Source organism: Dryas octopetala, chromosome 8 (assembly GCF_963921425.1).
Source record: "Dryas octopetala chromosome 8, drDryOcto1.1, whole genome shotgun sequence".
NCBI classification, from domain to species: domain Eukaryota; kingdom Viridiplantae; phylum Streptophyta; class Magnoliopsida; order Rosales; family Rosaceae; genus Dryas; species Dryas octopetala.
In genome coordinates, this window is record NC_141373.1 from 770,871 (window position 1) to 790,201 (window position 19,331).

Here is a 19,331-nt window from a genome sequence, read left to right on the forward strand (position 1 = left end):
TATGATATTGATCATTTAATTTAGGGATTAATGTCATTTTGGTATCCATACTATTATACTTGTATCACTTTGGTTTCAAGACTTCTAATTTGAAAAATTAAGGACCCTGACTTTTTTAATTTTGCTAATTGAGGTTATTTCGTCAATTTGCACATTTTTCATCCAAATTTACCTAGAAATGAAGGAGGAAAAAATGGTGCACAAGGGAAAAATGGTAAGATCTAAATGGAAATGGACCATTCTGCCCAAAAAAAAAAAGACCCAACGTGATTGACATATGATACTATGCAAATAGAAATTTGGATGAAAAATGTGTAAATTGACGGAATACCCTCAATTGACAAAATTGAAAAAGTGAAAGTTTTTAATTTTTCAAATTAGAAATTTGGGGCTACAATGACATTAATCTCTTTAATTTATACATGTTTTAGATATCTAACATGTGTTTACACTATAAATTTATATAATAAAATGCATTTAATTTAAGTTGTTTTTTGTTGAAATTTTTTTTTCTTAATTAGTGAAACTAGTTCGAGTGGTTGTGTTCGTGTTCATGTTGTGTTCGTGTTTAATCGGAACCCACAAAATCACAATTTTTAACCAGATCTAGTTATATTGAGAATGACTATCCTTTTTTGTAAATTTTGTGGACCAAACCGAATGACTATCCATTTAGGTTCATTTACATTTAAAATTGTCACGTATACATGTTTTCGAAGCTCATTTAATGATATATATGATGAATATAACTTATGTGGAGTCTACCATCAAACCTCGTGGGGTATGGCAAAAATTGAATCAACAACCAAATACCACCCATTTTAATTTCAATAAATTAAGAATTTCTGATTCCCAACTTTGTTGTTTCAGTCAGTGATTTGTTAGCAGCTAACAAACGAACGTACGACACATTGAAGCCAAACCTGTCTAATTAAAGCCTAATGTTGAATCCCGATGGTTCTGTGCAGCCCACTCAGCGACGCTTGCTCTCCATGCAAATACATACCAATTGAATTTAGGACATATACCAAAACGACCGAAAAGTACATGATTCAATAGGGCGCAGGTGCATACCGATTTTTACAATACAGGTGGGTCCCACACCTTTGATTTTCGACACGCAAGCGATCATGAAAAGGTGGGTCCCTTTTAAATCGGCGATGCCTGAGCATGGAGGCAAAAAGAGCGCATCGGATATATCGGCGCAAAGTAGCAAACATCGCCAGCCAGCAGAGCACAGACAGCGAGCCAATGAACTCGTGGCTATAGGGAGTATAGGACTGTAGAGAGAGAGAGAGAGAGAGAGAGAGAGAGCAGAGAGACGAGCAAAAAGGCCTGCTAGCAGGTGCAGGTGTACGAAACACATTCACACACACACACATTACATACATCACATAGTGCCTGTCTCTCTGACTCTCTCTCTCTCTCTGTCTCTCACTCCTCTGCACAACTACAACAACATCAAATTACACACAAAACGTTACAACAACATCACCATCGCTCACGCCGTGCACACACGCAGAGAGGCCTGTTTGTAGAGAGAGAGAGGGAGAGAAACGGTAGCTAGCTAGCTATATAGCTAGTGTGTGTGTGTGTGTGAGCTTTGGCGTGGTGGTGGTGCCCCAAAGAGAAAAGAGAGTGAGCAAAGCCAAACAACACATTGAACGCTATTTGGTGGACACGGTACACCTGATTCTTGACGCCTATTTGTCCTCATTCCCCTCTCTAGTTTCTTCTTCTTATTTCCAGCTTTTTCTTTTCTGGGTTTTTCTTCTCCTTCTTATTCTTCATCATCTCTGTTTCTTCTGCATTTCCGTATTTTCTTTTGTAGAAACAGTTATGGCTTGTACTGGTGTAGAAAGCTCGGGGCTGAGCTCCGCCAATGCTGAGAAAGAAAGCAGAGGATGTACGGACGGTAACAATAGCCAAGGTGGGAGAGAAACCAGTGGCCCTTTTTTTTTTTTTTTTACTGTATTAGTGTTTTTTCTGTCTCTGGACTGTTGAAGTCGTAAACTATGCTCTGAGTTTGATATCAATCGCTTCAATTTTTTTCTTATTAAGCTCTGTTTCAGTTCTAGTTGTAGATTTGATATTATTTTTTTACTTTTTTTTTTCCAATTATAAAATGTGATGCACGTTGGTCATTATTAATTTTTTGGAATAGTTTTTTCAGTTAAGAATGTGGGTTTTTGAAAAATTATTCTATTTGTGGATTTTTGAATCAGAACCACAATGGGTATTTTGATCTTTCAGAAGTACCTCTGGCCCTTCTATATGATGAATATTTAGGCTTCACCTTGTGATTTTCACTGGTCAGTTAGTGGGATGTGATAGTGGCTAATTTGATAAAAGATTCCTAGTAAGAGTCACAGACCCGTTTTTCTTTTGGGTTTCTCATCTCAGACTCATTCAAATGATGAGGGTAGGATCTTCAACTCTTTGTTTAACCCCTTAATCCTGGTTTATAAGGAGTCTCATCTGTGAAATGGGTTCTCAGTTTTTATGCACTTAAACGGGTTCTCATTGTTTGATTTTCTCCCCATTTAGTTTGTTTTTATTTTTTTATTTTTTATTTTTATGACTCTGCTGTTAACCACAATATGATTTGATGTTAGGTGTGAAATATGATTTGTTCACTGAACTATGGCATGCCTGTGCGGGGTCTCATGTTTATGTTCCACGCCAGGGAGAGAAGGTTTTCTACTTCCCTCAAGGTCATACGGAACAGGTTCTCTTCTCCCCTGACCTTTATTACTTTCTCTTTACGGCAGCTCCAATGTCTCTTACTCTGTTTCTGTGTAGTAAAATTTCCCAAGTATGAAATATCATGTTTAGTGACCCCTAAATTTATATGATATAGAATGTGGGATAGACCCAATCTGTTTGTTTTAAAAATTTTGTTAACCCCGAATTTTCACAAATAATCATATGGTTTATTTTGCAACACAAAACCCCAAAACCCTTTGTTTTTTCAAAATGTATGCATATTATTGACACTGTTAACAACAATTGTAAAATGACCTTTCTTCCTGGATATATTTTCATCTGAGGTCCAAATAGGTAATATGTTTGCTTGTTGATCTAGAGTAGGTCGAGGCATATGCAAACCAAGATGGTAAAATGGAAATGCCAATCTACAATTTGCCTTCCAAGATCCTCTGCAATGTTGTTAATGTTCAGCTAAAGGTATATTGTTTCTCTCTGTATGTGCTTTACCTAAATGTGTACTTTTAAAATTGTGTATGGATTAGAAAATTGAATGGCTCAAAATTTGTGGGAATTTATTATTGGAGAACAATTTTATATTGTGTTCTGGATGACTCATTTGCAGGCTGAAGTTCACACAGATGAGGTGTTTGCCCAAATCACCTTGCTTCCTGTGGCTGAGGTTAGCTACTGTTTACTTGGGCCTTATTGGAAATCACAGGAAACTGATATTATTTATTTTCTGAAGCCATTTAGAAATTTCCATTATGTTTCCCCTTCTATTTGAATATGTTATCAACATATGCGTACTGCTTTGGCACCTTGCAGAAAGACCAGCTAAGTTTAAAGCATGAAAATACTCCATCTCTGCCTCAAAGAACCAAGACATGCTCCTTTAGCAAGACACTCACTCCATCTGACACAAGCACACATGGTGGATTCTCTGTTCCGAAGCGACATGCTGATGAGTGCCTTCCACCTCTGGTTGGTATCCTTGTCATTGGTTTCCATCTAAATAACACCCTTTAGAAAATGTATGACTTGAATTTGATAAGGAAATTGTGCAACCAATGGCAATTCTTATCCAGAAGATAGAAAGAAAGTAACCAATTCAATTTGAATTGGATTAAGGCTAAGTTTACATGAGGCAGATTGGGGATAAGTGCCTCCATATATTTGATTTTGGTAACGCTTGTTACTGTTTCCTGGGACATATTTTAAACATCGTAGAACTTGGCCAATCTAGTAACCGACTATTCTCACTGGCAGATTGGGGATAAGTGCCTCCATATATTTGATTTTGGTAACGCCTGTTACTGTTTCTTGGGACATATATTAAACATTGTAGAACTTGGCAAATCTAGGAACTGACTATTCTCACTCAAGCAATTTGAAAAGAATTATGATCACATGTTGGTACTTTGGATTATGCAAGTGTCATACCCAATCTTGTAAAAGATTGTTCACCTTTCACAATTACCTCTACTTCATAAAGTCTATATCAAATGGGTGTGGATAAGAAGCCAGTACATTCACTTGTTATAGATGTTTTTGCAGGACATGTCTCAGCAACCACCAGTACAGGAACTGTTTGCAAAGGACTTGCATGGATATGAATGGCACTTTCGCCATATATTTCGTGGTATGTTTAAATTCAAACACTCTTAAACATCCAGCAGTGAAATTACTTTAAGCATCATCATTAGTAATTTTTTTTTTTTAACCACTCATCATCATTAGTACTTAGAGAATCAGAAATGGCATGTGTAAATTTGGAAGTTTATTAAAACTTGAATTTGTTCATTGTGTTCAACATTGCAATAATATACATATGGATGCATCAGTATGATTTTTACAATAAATAAGACGGAGGTTGTTTTAGGAAATCCAAAATTTCTCTTATTGTGCCAAGGGGAAAAATCAATTACTTTGATTGGCTGACTCCATGTAATATTACAATGGCCCACTAATGCATCTGACTTTACATTTACATTTTTATTTCTGATTATATTCTTAAATTTGTTGGAAACTTTTACTTCTCATGCATGTTTTCTCCTTAACCTTCTATATTGGATTTATATCATGCATGTTTTCTCCTTAACCTTCTATATTGGATTCATATAAAACCAACCTTAAATGTAAGCTGCTTGTCCCACAATAACTGTAGGTCAGCCAAAGAGGCACTTGCTTACTAGTGGCTGGAGTACATTTGTGACCGCAAAGAAACTTGTTGCTGGAGATGCATGCATCTTTGTCAGGTACTCTCCTTCTCTCTCTCTCTCTCTCTCTCTCTCTCTCTCTCTCTCTCTCTCTCTCTCTCTCTCTCTCTCTCTCTCTCTCTCTCTTCATCTCTCCCTAGCTCCCTACCTATGTGATAGGCCTTCTCAGTTTTATTCCAAACATTTTTAAGTGTGTAAGTCGAATTGTGTTTAAAGGGTTAATTAATAGAACATTTTCTATCAGTTATCTGTCTTCAGTTCTAGCTATGTAATGATAGTAACCCTTGTTTTTCAGAGGAGAAAATGGAGAACTGCGTGTTGGCATACGCCGTGCGATCAAACCTCAAGACAATGCATCAACTTCTCTCATTTCTGGCCACAGCATGCAACATGGCATACTTGCCAGTGCTTTCCATGCCATTTCTACTGGTACCATGTTTACAGTGTACTATCGTCCTTGGTAAGCTATTTGATCCTGTGAGCTACTAAAGGTTTTAGCTTGAATGTCTAGCAGTATCACTGGCTACACACATAATCTTAGGTTTTAAGCATGAAACTTTTTTTTTTTTGCATATGCAGGACCAGTCCGGCTGCATTTATAATTCCTTTTGATCAATACATGAAATCAGCCAAAAATGGCTATTCTGTTGGAATGAGATTCAGAATGTGTTGTGACAGTGAAGAATGCGCAGAGAAGAGGTAATCAAACCATGACTTGTGTGAAAAAAGGGATGGATAAAAATACGATAGACATGCTTGATAATCTACCTACTTATTTCCCTAAAGTGTCATGGTCTTTTGACTGAATTTGGTTATTGTATGAACCAGAATTTCAGGTACTATAATAGATATAGAAGATAATGACTGTATCAGGTGGCCTAGTTCAGAATGGAGATGTCTGAAGGTACCCAAGTTCCTTTATGACAATCAAGATCTTGTCCAAATCTTCAATTTGATACTTACAATAATTTTCTCCATATATTTCTATTTATTTCATCAATTAATGTCTCCTTGTAGGTGCAATGGGATGCCACATCAGATACATTTGTGCATCCTGAAAGGCTTTCTCCTTGGGACATTGAGCCCACAGGATCCACCAACAAGAAAAACGCTTTTGTCCCCCAACCTAATAAAAGAGAACGTGTACCTGATCTGTCATCACCTGGGTTTTCTAGCTTGGCCAGGAATGGTCAGTAACTCTCATATACCTCCTTGTGAAAAGATTCTCTAGATATCAGAAAAATCTTCAATCTTCTCTTCAGTTTTATTGTTATATTCAAAACTAATCAAATCTCTTTTTTTTTTTTTTCTCTCTCTCTCTCTCTCTCTCCTTATCAGGCTTATTGCCAACTTCAATGGAGTATACGCCTCCAAGACAAAAAAAGGTCTTTCAAGGTCAAGAAAGTAGTGACACTGAACTGGGTGCACAAAAACTACCATTACTACCACAATTCATTGCACCATCAAATCCTGACTGGGACCATACACAACTGGGATTGGAAAACCAGCTCCAAGTTCCAATGCACGACCCACGTTATCAATGGCCTGGCAGTGAAATAGCATTTTCTAGTGAAAATATGGTGACTCCAAGTTTCACGAATCAATGGCCACCAATATTTACTACTTCTGGAGTCGTTGACAGTGTTTCGTTTAGCAGAAGCATGTCAGTTCCAAATATCAACTCCTCTGGGTCTCAGGAACTGAGGGCCATCAAACCTAGGAGTGAGACTCAAGCGCCACTCATGCTTTTTGGAGTCAATATAGTTAATAGTCACCCGGAGCTCCCTTCACCACAAGTTGCCACTTCTAGTGAACTTTTAAGTTCTTGTTCTATTCCTCCAATATCTCAGTCGAGCGTTTCCGAAACTATCCAGTTTTCAGAGACATCTAAGAGTATTTCTGATGTTCTTTCTGAGAAACAATGCAAGAAATGTTGCTCTGTCAGTAACAGGAGTTGCATAAAGGTACATTCCATATAAAACTTCTGGGTGCCTTTGCAAACAATTTGAAGGAAGAGTTGCTGCTAATTGAATTACTTTTATTGCACTTGCATCCTAAATTATTCAATCAAAATATCAAATTATAGTTTGGTGATTTCATGCAGCTTAAGGGGTATATGTGTATTTAGATAACAAACAAGTATCCAACTAGTTTCTACAAACTTCCATAGAGCTGTGTCTGGTGGTGATTATGCTTTGTTGAAGTTACATGGTCAAGCATGGTTACTTGTCATTCAGGTCCTTTAGAAGGCATATGACTAGGCATTCTTTCTTCTTCAAGTTGCATTTTCAGGATAATGATGCAGTATGAGTGGAGTGTAAAACAATTAGTATTTCTTCTCGTCACCCCCTTATAATGGTTGAGTTGACCTGCTAAAGCGAATCTTGTGAAAATGTGAACACTCATTCAGGTGCTCAAATATGGATCTCTTCTAGGAAGATCGGTGGACCTCACACGCTTTGATGGGTATGGTGAACTCATTTCTGAGCTTGACCAGACGTTTGAATTCAAAGGAAGCTTGATCGATGGAAGCAGTGGGTGCCAGGTAACCTACATGGATGATGAAGGAGACATGATGCTGATAGGAGATTACCTGTGGCAGTTAAGAACTACAACTCATACTGTGACATAAAAGTTTGCCAATTCTGTTGTGCTGTACCATCTGATCTGCTATTGGTCTTTACTAATTTGGTAATCATGTCACATATGCAGTGAATTCCAGTCAATGGTGCGAAGGATCTTCATCTGTCCAAAGGAAGACGCTGACAAACTGAATCCAGGCTCGCCAAATGCAACATCCCTGTAATTCCTCTTTGCTAAGAAAGAGGTTATCTATGTGTTTCTTTTTCTGTTCATATGAGAGAGTGTGAGAGAGGGAGAGAAAGAGATGGTATCAATAAACATGTCTACATGAATACCTATGTCTGCTCTGCAGTCTGCAGTATGCTGTATGTCAATGCAGCCGTTCAAATGATCAAATGCTATGCAGTATGAACATTATCTTAGCCAAGAAAAGTTAAAAGTGTAGCTGTTTGTTCTCTGAAGAATTCTAGCTTTTTGTGAGAGGGGAAGCCTAAGATTCTTGCCCTGTAATTTCCAGATAAAACTTCATCTTTTCTGGCATAATTGTGGGCCTGAGCACAATAGTCCCCGCGGTCAGGATAATAGAAATACATGTCAACTCTAGTCCATGAGATGCTAATGAGTTTTGATTGCATATGCATAATGCATTGTCAATTTCGAATCTGTTTTGCATACTGCTCTATGTATATTGTTTGGGTAGCCATATTTTGGTATCTCCTCCTCATAATACTGTTAGCAAAATTGTTTTTTGTTTCATCTTAAATCTGAGGAAGGGAAGATTGAAATTTAGGATCCTTTTCAACAAAGTATAATGACATACCACTAAATTAATAACGAGTAGCGAGAGTTGTTAGTCTTTAATTTTGGGTCTTGGGTCCACCAAAATACCAAAAAAAAAATGCACAGTTTCTAGTTTTCTACGACGGGGAATCTTTAAGTTTTGGTTAAAAATTACAAAAAATGTCTGAGCCCGGGTTCGAACCGGGGACCTCTAGTGTGTGAGACTAGCGTGATAACCAACTACACCACCCAGACACTTTTGAGGTTTAAGTGTCCGAAGTTGATATTTTCTCCGTTTGTCATGAGTGTGTTGGGCCTCATTTGGGCTTCATATTGAGCCGACTATTACGTTCGTCCGGGCCCAGGGTTAAGTGAGACCAGTTTGTGCAATTTTCTCGCCTAATCCAAAAGGATCAAAGAGTTGCAGGTCTAACCGATATTCTCGCCTGTGACTTCCAGGCACAGAGTCACAGACACCCTCCGTTTATTTCCCGCCACCAACCATTTTCTTATCAAAAACGAAAGTAACCCAAGAAATCAAAAACCATGAAATCTTTGTATCCATCTCCATCAATTACAGCCGTTCCAAAGTTTAATCCAACCTTTTTCACGAAAATTCCTGCTACTATGCCTGCGCTCAGTTTCTTTGTTTCATCACTGCCAATTCACTCACTAAATGATCTGTCTAAGTCGCAGACTGTTATAAGATCTCAGTCTCCTTCAAACCCACAAAGCAATGACCACGAAAAAGATGAGGAAGAAGACCCAGATGCCCAAGTCCAAGACCTTAGGGTCCCAGAACACTGGTTGGTCCCTTCCAAGGCCTTGGAGGTATAACTTTCTATTTTCTTGATACCCATTCTTTCTATTTTCTATTGGGTTGTTTTTCTTGAATGATTTGTTTGCATGATAGTGTAACAAATTAGCCAGTGAACTTGACCCTTATAGTGTATCTATCTAGGAATCAGAGTGGCTAAGGGTCACTCTGCATAAGTGGTTGGATGATGAGTACTGCCCAGAAGCAACCAATGTGGAAATTAGCAAGGTTGCTGCTCAGTCGTACTATAAATCTTTACTAGAAAGACAGACAGACCTGGGGGAGATTTTATTGCAGATGGCCAGAGAATTGGAATCCATTTCCTATCAGGAAAGCTTTCATGGGGCATTCTCATCAGCCAATGCAGCAGTGAATTTGATTGCCCAACGGATAGAGGAGGCCTAGTTGTCTAACCAATTCAAGGTTTTCATTCACTAAATTTATCTTCTCCTTCATTTACTATGTAGTAGTACGTTTTCATAATTCAATGTTTCATCAGAGTTAGCTTGTTGCATTGTCCTCTTTCAGTCTTCATGCTGTTGTTTTTGTGGAAATAACAATAATAAATGGGGGCTTAGATATGGAAACTTGATCTTCTGGGTCAATGTCTTATTTTTTATTCTTTGCAAATAAGAAGTGACCAACAATGAGTGTTTAATGCACCTGATCTGGTGCAGGGAAATCCACAGTCTTGAATGATGTAAAACCTCCATCTACCACCAAATTGTGCCCACTAACATATTTAGCATCATCTGAAGCTAGATAAAGTGCAGCATTAGCAATATCATTGGGTTCACAATTTGCACCTTCCAAGACCCCAGCATTATGTATTATCTCAATCAGCCGCTGTTTATCAACTCCTGGCAAAATCTGACTCATTTCTTCGATTACAAATGCGGTTGGAATGACAAAAGGCGATATGCAATTGACCCGGATTCCATGCTTGCATAGCTCTGCAGCCATAGATTTAACAATGCCTATAACAGCAAACTTGGACACAGAATAGGTGTGCTGGCTTAGTCCTCCCATTAGTCCTGTGATACTGGCTGTGCAAAGAATGGAGCCAGTTTTGCGCGGGATCATCACACGCGAAGCGTGCTTAATTCCAGCCATGACTCCTCGGACGTTGATGTTCATGACCCGGTCAAACACTGCCAGATCGAGGTCCACAATGCTTGGGGGAGTGTTGCAGGCTACCCCTACATTGCTGTACATGATATCAAGCTGGCTATGTTTAGACATGGTGAAATCTACAGCAATGGAAATGTCAGACTCTTTGCTGACATCACAGGCAATGAAGGTCGCATTGGGACCGAGCTCTTTTGCAGTGTCTTGGCCAAGTTGGTGTTGGATATCGGCAATGACAACGTTGGCACCATTGCTGATGAATTTTGATGCAGTTGCCTTTCCTATGCCACTTGCTGCTCCAGTAATCAGTGCCACCTTGCCTTCAAGTCTGCTTTGTCACACATAGTAACATGTTCAAGCCAGCAATTTCAGACTAAAAGAACCCAACCAACAAATTGATTAATTAATAATCCTCATATCCATTTAAAATTGCCTACCTCTCAGTCTGAGATGAAAATCCCATCTTGAAGATCGGAGAAACCAAAGCTCTTGAAATGGTAACCGTTTTCCTGTTCGAATTTCATACCATTAGCAGCAACATACTGATTTATATCCATTGAATGCTAAAGACCAAGGATTTTCTTTTTCTTTTTCATTTTCATTTTCATTTTCATTTTCATCAATATCTTTATAGAAGTGGTGTACAGCTACATAGTCAGCAATTTGCTATTCCAGTAATTACCAAAATTTATTTAATAGAAAGCAAAAAACCTCAACCACGCAAGAAAGGAAAAACCCAAGAAAGCCAAAGTTTGCCAAGAATTGGACAACTAGAATTATCAACTATGGGGAAGAAAAATCACCATGAAAGAAAGAAGAGAAAAACAGAAGCAAACTTTGAAGCGATTTGTCTATGCTTCAAATTGAAAATCAAAAGGAGAGAGAAGCGAACCTTAGTCCAACCCTGAACATACTTTCTTTTCTTGAAGAAGATGGTTTTTGTTTCTTTAAAGAAGATATTTAAGCTTGGTTCAATGTTTCTAGTTCTTCTACCTTCACATCATTTAACCCTTAGTCCAACTATAATATATGCTTTTGGTTGTGTTGCCCGACAAGTACAAGGTAAGGTAGACTCAAGAAAGCATTTTATTAGTCGGCAGCATGTGGGCTCTCTCGGGGCATCTCTTATGGCCATGTTGCACCGGCTATATATTCAATTGAGATGTTAATGAATTTAAAAAAAGTTAATAGATTACTGCAGATTTTATAAATTTTACGAATTCTTATTGATTTTTATATAATCTATTAAAATTTAATGGGTAATTCTCATTACATTTTTTATTTGAACAAAATTTACCATTTAATGATATCTTTAAAAATAATGAATTTTTTAATACACTTAGATTTCTATTAAAATTTTAAAATTATGATTGAATACATCTAGATTTTTATAAAAACTTTAAAATTTTGAATTGAATACACTTAAATTTTTATGTAATCTTTAAAATTTGAATTTGATACATCTAGATTTCTATGAACTTTCAAATTTTTTTAATTGAATACTTTTAAAATTCTAATTCATTACACCCCATAAGTGTAGGATTTTATCTTAAAAGGTATTAGTGTAATATAGGAAAATATTTAATTTAATATATTCAATATTAAACGATGATTTATTTGAGACGATCATATTTAATCCACACAATTAGTAACACACTAATTGCATCAATAATGACACACTAATTGCATCAATAATGACATTACAAGCCCAACTTTGTTGCATAAGGATATTGATGCTGTATATTAGACATGGAAAATGTTAGCAAAAAAACTATAATTATACCCCTATTTTCAGTTGAGGATTCCGTTTTTACTTTGCTTCAATCAAGGACTATTATTTTTCAAGTGCTTTAATTAAGGATATTCCGTCAATTTTGTCAAAACTTCTGTTAAAATTGATCACGTGACCAATTTATAAGGGCAAAAAAGTCTTTTATCATAAAAAAATAAAACTAAATAAATTTAAACAAATTTAAAAACAAAACAAAAATTCCCTCCATCTCCCTCCGTCTCCCACCCTCGCCACCCTCTGCACCATGTCGACCCAACATTCCCCTCACCCAGCCCAGCCCCACCCCGCCCCTCCCCTCCCCTCCCCTCTCCTCTCCTCTCCTCTTTTTGGGTTTAGTCTCTTTTTGTGGCTTAGTTTTGTGCAAGCAAGTTTGAGGCTTTGAGCTCCTTGTATCCAATTTCTTCTAGCTTCCCTGGTGCCTCTTTATCATAAACAGAGCCCCTTTTGTTCTTTTGATGAGATACTTGAACATTAGTTTTGAAGCCTTTGATAGTGTGCACTTGATCTCTGTTGTTTCTGGTATTGATTTTTCTTTAATGGAATATTGTTCTCTGTTTGGTTGCCGAGAAGAAATGAAATTTATTTCTGGGTCTTTGCTTTTTCTTTATTGTTTTGGTTTTTAGGAATTGGTAAATCAATTGAAAAGAAATGGTTGTACTGGGGTTCAGCTTAAGGGAGGTTTTTAGTCTTAACTTGTGCTTTTACTTCTTTATGTTGAAGAATCAAACTCAGAGAAAGTTAGAATTTTTAAGGAACCAATTGGACCCATGTAGGAATTGTAGCTGGAATTTGTTGGGTTGTTGCATCCTGGACTAAGCTTCTTATCTTCCTTCCTTTTAATGGTGTAAAAAAGGGCCTGTATTTTAGCCCATATTTGTTGAAATTGTCATCATAATGGGTTTTTGATATTTTCCTTGTTAAAAATTTAATGTTTTTTAGGACTAGGGCTGGGTGTGACTAGGTTTTGCGATGGGGCCGGGGCTGGGTTGGGATGGTGGAGCTGGATGGGGCCAGGGCTGGGACGGGTGGGGGAGGGGGGAGGGATGGCGATGGTATAGGGGGAGGAGGGGGCGAGGATGGGTGACTGTGATGGGGATGGGGAGCTGGCTAGGAGACAGAGAGAAAGAGAAAGATAAGAGAGGCAAAGATGAGAGAAAAGAGAGGAGAGGGGAGGGGAGGGGAGGGGAGGGGATGGGCGGGGTGGGGCTGAGCTGGGCTGGGTGGGGGGAATGTTGGGTTGACATGGTGTAGGGGTTGGCGAAGGTGGGAGATGGAGGGAGATGGAGGGAATTTTTTTTTTTTTGTTTTTAAATTTGTTTAAATTTATTTAGTTTTATTTTTTTTATAATTCTTTTTTATGAGAAAAGACTTTTTTGCCCTTATAAATTGGTCACGTGACCCTCACGTGATCAATTTTAATGGAAGTTTTGACAGAATTGACGGAATATCTTTGATTGAAGCACTTGAAAAATAATAGTCCTTGATTGAAGCAAAGTGAAAACGGGATCCTCAACTGAAAATAGGGGTATTGTTATAGTCCTTTTGCTAACATTTTCCCTATTAGACACGCCCTTCTATATATGATTTGTCAATGCAAACTGTGAGCAGCAAAAGTTTGCAGTGATGATTCCCCGCACGCAAGTTGCTTCTTTTGGGATTGGACTATATGACAAAATCATTAAAAAAGTAGTCAACTTTCAAGGGTGATTATTGTAATTGAAGTTTGATAAACATATTAAAGCAAGTATCATGTTGTTTATGCAAAGACAACGGAGTTTGATAAACATATCAAAGCAAGTATCATGTTGTTTATGCAAAGACAACGGAGTTTGATAAACATATCAAAGCAAGTATCATGCTGTTTCTGCAAAGACAACGGAGTTTGATAAACATATCAAAGCAAGTATCATGCTGTTTCTGCAAAGACAACGGAGTTTGATAAAAAAATCAAAGCAAGTATAATGCTGTTTCTGCAAAGACAACGAGAAAGACTCTCAAGTAACGGGTGAATACATTATTGTGTCTATTTCTCTTATTATATGATAGATCATATAATGAAATAAACAAACACAAAGGGTATATACAACCGTGATAGGTAAGTTATTTCCAAAGACAATCTAAAAAAAAAAAAACCGATTGCTTTCTGTCTTCGAATCTTTTTTCTACTTTAACAAAGTGTCAATCTTCAAAATGGTTTTGAAGACTAAAAATTGTTGACCCAACAAGCGGTCCAACAAGTAAAGTAAAACCCCAAAATCACAAGCACGAATGGCACGTAAGCCGTGAACCGTGTCGAGCTTAAGTGTTAATTATATAAACCAGCTCAAGTACGATACAAAAACACAATGAGCTTAACTTAAACGGCCAGGCCGGCCCGTTTGACACCTCTCCACACAGGTTGTACCAATAACAACATTACACGCACAACTTTGTTGCATTAGATGTGCAACAGGTGACAAATTGACAATATTGATTTTGTATAATACTTTCTGCATATGATTTGTCAATACAAAACTTTGTTCAGCACAAGTTTGCAGTGATGACGTACAGAATATGCCCCACATTGCAAGTTGCTTCTTCTAGGGTTGGACTATATGACAAAATCATAAAAAAAAAGTATTGAACTTTCAAGGGTAATATATTATTGTAATTGGAGTTTGGTAAAAATAACAAATTTCTGCAAAGACAACGTAAAAAAAAAAAACCATTGCCGTCTGCCTTCTGATCAATTTATATTTAACCGACTGTCAATAATCTTTAAAATTAGACTATGGCTTTGAAGATTGAAAATTGTTGATCCAACAAAAGGTTCAACCAAGAAATTAAAACCGCAAAATCACAATCATTAAATTAAGAAGTTCATCTACAAAGATAATATGAACCAATAAGTTAACCAAGTACTTCACCAACATTATGCAGTATTAGTAATCACAAGGGTATTTTAGTGAGCCTGAGCACACTCAAATAAAACTATGCAGATCGAGTTATATTGAGATACATTGGGTATGATAATTAATTAATCATGGAAAATTTAGGAAGAATGAGAACACAACAAAACCCAAAACGAATAAATTAACTACTTCCAAACGTTTTGAAATTGATCATAGAGATTCCTAAGATTTAGAATAAAAAAAGAAAAGAGACAGAACAATATAGTAAGAGGTAAGAGGTACCTTTGACATATAGTTGAAGAAACCCTACTGAAAAGAACAAAGTCATCACTGAAAGGATTTACCACACAACTGTGTTATTATAGTACTTGATAGAAGTACTTATAGATACAACCCAGAGTTCTAATTTCAGTAGTTCAATGCAGCTTAATAAAAAACGATAAAATCATAAATAAAAAGGTTCATTGATTTTAACTACTAAATTTTAATAACTTTTTAGTTTAGGTATCAAAATTAAATAGCATTTTAGATTAGGTACTAATTGAAAAGTCAAACAAATTAATAAAGTAAAAGGTATTATAATTTACATATATTACATCACATGCCACTACAATAAAAAAATAAAAAAGATATTACATCACAAATATTACATTAATTTATACTATATTGTATTAAAAAAAAATCAATCCAGTCATAACTTAACTGTGACTGTCTTGGTAAATTGAAAGAGACAACTCACACCACTATATTATATATTATTTTGAGTAAAAATATTGTTTTGACCTCTATTTATACTATATTGTAGTATAATTTCTCTAAAAAAAATTCAATTAAATCACAACTTAGATGTGACTGTCGTTCAGTCACAACTAAATTTGAAGTTGTGAGTGTCGTACAGTCACAACTAAATATGAAGTTGAGACTACATTAGCAAATTTTCAAGATAATATAAAAGTCTCAAGGGCAATTTTGTCAAAACTTTATAAATTTTAACTAACACTCATCATATGTGAGCCAAAGGATAAAAATGTCAAATGGAAAAGACTCAAATCAAAGGGGCCAATATATTTGTGACCTAATCTAAAAAATTACATTTAAATTTGGTAGTTCAATTGAAATTAATATTATATAGTTTTCAAGCTATACCAAAAAATTATTGAGATTTGATATTTAACCCTAATTTTCTATAAATAAAAATAGTACCCCAGTATAGACTGTATAGGTGGAATTCTTGGGGGTATTTTTGTTCTTTTACGTCAAAGGAAAAAAAAAAAAAAAACGAAAAATAGAGAGAGGGGCATTCCGAGAATTGAACTCGGGACCTCTCGCACCCTAAGCGAGAATCATACCACTAGACCAAATGCCCTGTTACGTCAGCACCTTCTGTTACTTTGGTATTCAATCCCTATGCAAATACTATTCTGGGTTGTATCCAAAAATCTAAAAACTAAGGAGTTTTTAAATTTTGTTTACATTTAGTATATGATCATTCCGTTTAATTAGTGAGTTTGTTTTGGAAGGACATTAATATAATAGACAACCAAATTCTTATATTATGGTGACTCGAAAATCTTTTATAGATTGATAGGAAACTGATCCAATAATGTGTACCAGGCTAATCCACAACACTAAAAACAGAAAGTGATCCAATAAATATGGGGTTGAATACTGTTTGAGTTCAGTTTTAAGTAGGAGTTTCACAAGTGAAAATTAATTAAGAAGCAAACTGTGGCTTTATATACAACCAACCCAAAAGAATGCTACAGTTTAAAATCAAAACCCAGAAATATATCAATTGACGTTCTTGAAGTCATTCTTATAAGTAAAGTACCCCTGAAAACAGAGAACCAAGACCAAGCATGAGAGTTAACCAAAAGTAATATGAAAGTTTAAAATAAATGGGAAATTCAAAATTAATAAAAGATGCTTGTATTCCAAGAAATGATTGATGATCAAAGCTAGCACTCAAAGTTACTACCAAGTCTGATGTTTTGGAGAGACTTGATAGAATCTTGGGTAGATCCATACCCCTTTGAATTGACGGCTCTTGGTCTTGGATTCTTCAACATGATCACTACGAATACTTTGATTAAAAACAAACATGTCCCGGCCATCATGAGACTTTTTTTGTGTCCCACAAATAGAAAATGAATCATCCTCATCATCATCTGCCAACCCCAGCTTCTTCTTCATCTCAGTTTCCTTGAAATAATCCATGACACGATAATATACTCCTTCTGACTTGTCTGTGGCATGCACAGTAACAGATTTACTAAATCTTGACCTTATTGCTGCTTTATTAGGAGATAAGCTGAGCACCTGATCTCTACAGTCGAAAAAGTCGAATACTTTATTGTGATAAGCACCACATTTGATTGTATCAATGGAGTTTCGGGGACTATGAATCTTGTGTTGGAGCCATGTATTTTCTCCACGGTGAAGCACATTTGCCTCCAATTCATCATCGTTGCTACGACTAATGACACAAACCCTGCAATCTTGGGAAGTTGGAGGGCTTGAAAATGCTGCAACATGATCAGAGAGTTGGGAGATTGGAATTTTCGGAAGGTCTATTTTGGTGCGAGAGAAGGGGTGAAAGAAGAAGATTGAACCTTCACAACCACCTTCACCTTGTTTGAATACAAGAAGCCATCCTTGGTTTGATGCAAGGCAAGTTGTTGCATCCAATTCTGGAAGTCTCATGGTGAACTTGTCCCCACTTTCAGTTACTAACTGGCATTGATCAGAATTTTCATGATCTCCATAGAGTAGAAACCAGGGTTCATAGTCTGTTGTAGATTCAATTTTAGCTGAAGCTGTGGAAGAAGCAGAGTTCCAAGCCTTGCAGACACTGCCAAATCTCAGAAGCTCAACTAAGCCTAGACGGTCTGCTATGTCTGAGGCAAGTTCAGGAGGAAGATCAGACCATTGCACCATTGACATTTCGCGACTGTTGGCCATGCGAACAATTTGTTACTGCTGCAAAAACACTATGGCTGCAGCTACATATTTCAAATGGAACACCGAAAAGAATTACAAATTAAGAACAAATAAAGGATCAAACAATGCATAGACACATATATATGTAAACAGCTACCAAATTGCTATACATACAACCAAATTTCATGCATTTATAATTGTTAAAAGAGGTAGCATGCCTTGTACCTTGGATTGGAATTTGGAGGTTGCAAATGAGAATTTCAAATAAGTAGTTTAAAAAACCATTTAAGCTTCAATCCACAGAAAATGTAGCAACTAACTAGCAAGAGAATGGTGGGAAAATGGGGTTGTACCAAAGGCTAAGTACCCACTACGCAATGCACTATGCTGTCACTGTGCTTGTGGAAAGAGACAACATTGAAATTAAGCTATATACATAGAGGCCAATCTGTAGAGATAAATAATGAAGGGGAGAACTCTTCAAGATAAAAACTTTTTAGCATGCGCCCTAAATGTCACAGGCAAGCTTGAAAACGCGAAGGAAAGAACATTTGTGATCTGCAATTTTCTCTATTGTTGGACCAAACAAATAAATAAGAATATGCAGAGTTTCATTGAAAAAACTCTCCTGTATACTTTAAAAAAAAAAAAAAAAGTTTCAAAAGAGAAGCATGCTTTAAGTTCAAATGGAAACAATGATATCTTTGTCATGATCACATCATATTCAAGATTAAGAGAGAAGCGACATAGAATAGAGTGAAAACATTGGATATCATCATGATCATTGAAAGTTTGGAAAGAATGAGAAAAGAAAAACCCAACAACAATAAATCCACAACTTTTCTAAACTTTTTGAAATTTTTTTTTTCTCTTACCTATGATTTAATCATGGATCCCCAGCAATCAGAATCTATATATGTTCTACAAAGAAAAAATAAGAGATAGAACATATATATATATACTAGTAGAAGAAAACCCACTTGAAGAGAACAATTAAAGTACGTAATTGGGAAGTAGTATAGAGTGTAAACTGAGTAGTACTTGTGAAATAGGAGTAGGATTCTCTACTTTTTAGTGCTCATCTTCAGGCCCAAAAAAAAAAAAAAAAGTGCTCATCTTGAAAACCTAAAGGGGTATTTTTGTCCTTTTAACATGAAAGGAAGAAAACAAGAAAAACAGAAAAAGGGGCATTCCGAGAATTGAACTCGGGACCTCTCGCACCCTAAGCGAGAATCATACCACTAGACCAAATGCCCAGTTGCGATTGATTACCAATTTTAAATATTTAAACGTTATGGAAATATAATATTTCCCTCCGAAGCATAAAGCTAAAAAACTTGCCACTCTGTTTTTTATTTTCCCTCCAAAACCATAAATTAGAACCTTCTAAATTCCCAATTCAATTTCTCTTCTTATATCATATCTTCTACAATTAAAGCAGCTAAATTTCAGTGTGTTAGGCTAATCAAAGAGTG

The 19,331-nt window shown here is 36.4% G+C and overlaps 4 protein-coding genes and 3 non-coding genes across 8 annotated transcripts; 2 read left to right on the top strand and 5 right to left on the bottom strand.

The window, feature by feature from the left end:
* Positions 1–1,458: 1,458 nt before the first annotated feature.
* LOC147275637 (auxin response factor 2-like) lies at positions 1,459–8,253 on the top strand. 2 transcript variants are annotated; one of them, XM_086253126.1, is made up of 15 exons: positions 1,459–1,683; positions 1,832–1,930; positions 2,616–2,728; positions 3,091–3,186; positions 3,332–3,388; positions 3,535–3,690; positions 4,264–4,348; positions 4,874–4,964; positions 5,221–5,385; positions 5,505–5,624; positions 5,754–5,829; positions 5,943–6,114; positions 6,264–6,889; positions 7,336–7,526; positions 7,638–8,253. In XM_086253126.1, exons 2-15 carry the CDS (start codon positions 1,840–1,842, stop codon positions 7,729–7,731), a joined length of 2,133 nt encoding a protein of 710 aa, XP_086109252.1. In that variant the 5' UTR covers positions 1,459–1,683; positions 1,832–1,839; the 3' UTR covers positions 7,732–8,253. The 2 variants fall into 2 exon arrangements, with proteins under 2 accessions (XP_086109252.1, XP_086109253.1); XM_086253127.1 differs by having other exon boundaries at positions 1,838–1,930.
* A 216-nt stretch (positions 8,254–8,469) lies between these two features.
* On the bottom strand, positions 8,470–8,543 carry TRNAV-CAC (transfer RNA valine (anticodon CAC)). The gene has a single exon. It is a non-coding gene; the product is annotated as a tRNA-Val (tRNA).
* Positions 8,544–8,700: 157 nt separating this feature from the next.
* LOC147275639 (plant/protein) lies at positions 8,701–9,921 on the top strand. Its single transcript, XM_086253129.1, has 3 exons — positions 8,701–9,119; positions 9,250–9,528; positions 9,783–9,921. The coding sequence occupies exons 1-2, from the start codon at positions 8,835–8,837 to the stop codon at positions 9,508–9,510; spliced, it is 546 nt and encodes a 181-aa protein (XP_086109255.1). The 5' UTR covers positions 8,701–8,834; the 3' UTR covers positions 9,511–9,528; positions 9,783–9,921.
* Positions 9,758–11,271, bottom strand: LOC147275640 (NAD(P)-binding Rossmann-fold superfamily protein). Its single transcript, XM_086253128.1, has 3 exons — positions 11,126–11,271; positions 10,671–10,742; positions 9,758–10,561 (listed from the first exon to the last, which is right to left on the bottom strand). The coding sequence occupies exons 1-3, from the start codon at positions 11,143–11,145 to the stop codon at positions 9,760–9,762; spliced, it is 894 nt and encodes a 297-aa protein (XP_086109254.1). The 5' UTR covers positions 11,146–11,271; the 3' UTR covers positions 9,758–9,759.
* A 4,939-nt stretch (positions 11,272–16,210) lies between these two features.
* On the bottom strand, positions 16,211–16,282 carry TRNAP-AGG (transfer RNA proline (anticodon AGG)). Its single transcript has one exon. It is a non-coding gene; the product is annotated as a tRNA-Pro (tRNA).
* A 425-nt stretch (positions 16,283–16,707) lies between these two features.
* LOC147275642 (F-box protein At4g00893-like) lies at positions 16,708–17,877 on the bottom strand. The gene is made up of 2 exons (XM_086253975.1): positions 16,945–17,877; positions 16,708–16,749 (listed from the first exon to the last, which is right to left on the bottom strand). Exons 1-2 carry the CDS (start codon positions 17,875–17,877, stop codon positions 16,708–16,710), a joined length of 975 nt encoding a protein of 324 aa, XP_086110101.1.
* Positions 17,878–19,040: 1,163 nt separating this feature from the next.
* Positions 19,041–19,112, bottom strand: TRNAP-AGG (transfer RNA proline (anticodon AGG)). The gene has a single exon. It is a non-coding gene; the product is annotated as a tRNA-Pro (tRNA).
* Between the last annotated feature and the right edge of the window lie 219 nt (positions 19,113–19,331).

What these genes read in the sequence shown, in the direction of transcription:
- LOC147275637 (XM_086253126.1), top strand. Translation starts at nt 1,840, where the DNA reads ATGGCTTGTACTGGTGTAGAAAGCTCGGGGCTGAGCTCCGCCAATGCT. An exon ending in TTCTAGCTTGGCCAGGAATG is followed by an intron (nt 6,115 to 6,263) that starts GTCAGTAACTCT and finishes TCTCCTTATCAG; the next exon opens with GCTTATTGCCAACTTCAATG. An exon ending in ATAGGAGATTACCTGTGGCA is followed by an intron (nt 7,527 to 7,637) that starts GTTAAGAACTAC and finishes TCACATATGCAG; the next exon opens with TGAATTCCAGTCAATGGTGC.
- LOC147275639 (XM_086253129.1), top strand. Translation starts at nt 8,835, where the DNA reads ATGAAATCTTTGTATCCATCTCCATCAATTACAGCCGTTCCAAAGTTT. An exon ending in TCCCTTCCAAGGCCTTGGAG is followed by an intron (nt 9,120 to 9,249) that starts GTATAACTTTCT and finishes GTATCTATCTAG; the next exon opens with GAATCAGAGTGGCTAAGGGT.
- LOC147275640 (XM_086253128.1), bottom strand. Translation starts at nt 11,145, where the DNA reads ATGTTCAGGGTTGGACTAAG. An exon ending in ATGTTCAGGGTTGGACTAAG is followed by an intron (nt 10,743 to 11,125) that starts GTTCGCTTCTCT and finishes AAATTCGAACAG; the next exon opens with GAAAACGGTTACCATTTCAA. An exon ending in TTTTCATCTCAGACTGAGAG is followed by an intron (nt 10,562 to 10,670) that starts GTAGGCAATTTT and finishes GTGACAAAGCAG; the next exon opens with ACTTGAAGGCAAGGTGGCAC.
- LOC147275642 (XM_086253975.1), bottom strand. Translation starts at nt 17,877, where the DNA reads ATGGCCAACAGTCGCGAAATGTCAATGGTGCAATGGTCTGATCTTCCT. An exon ending in AGAGCCGTCAATTCAAAGGG is followed by an intron (nt 16,750 to 16,944) that starts GTATGGATCTAC and finishes CTCTGTTTTCAG; the next exon opens with GGGTACTTTACTTATAAGAA.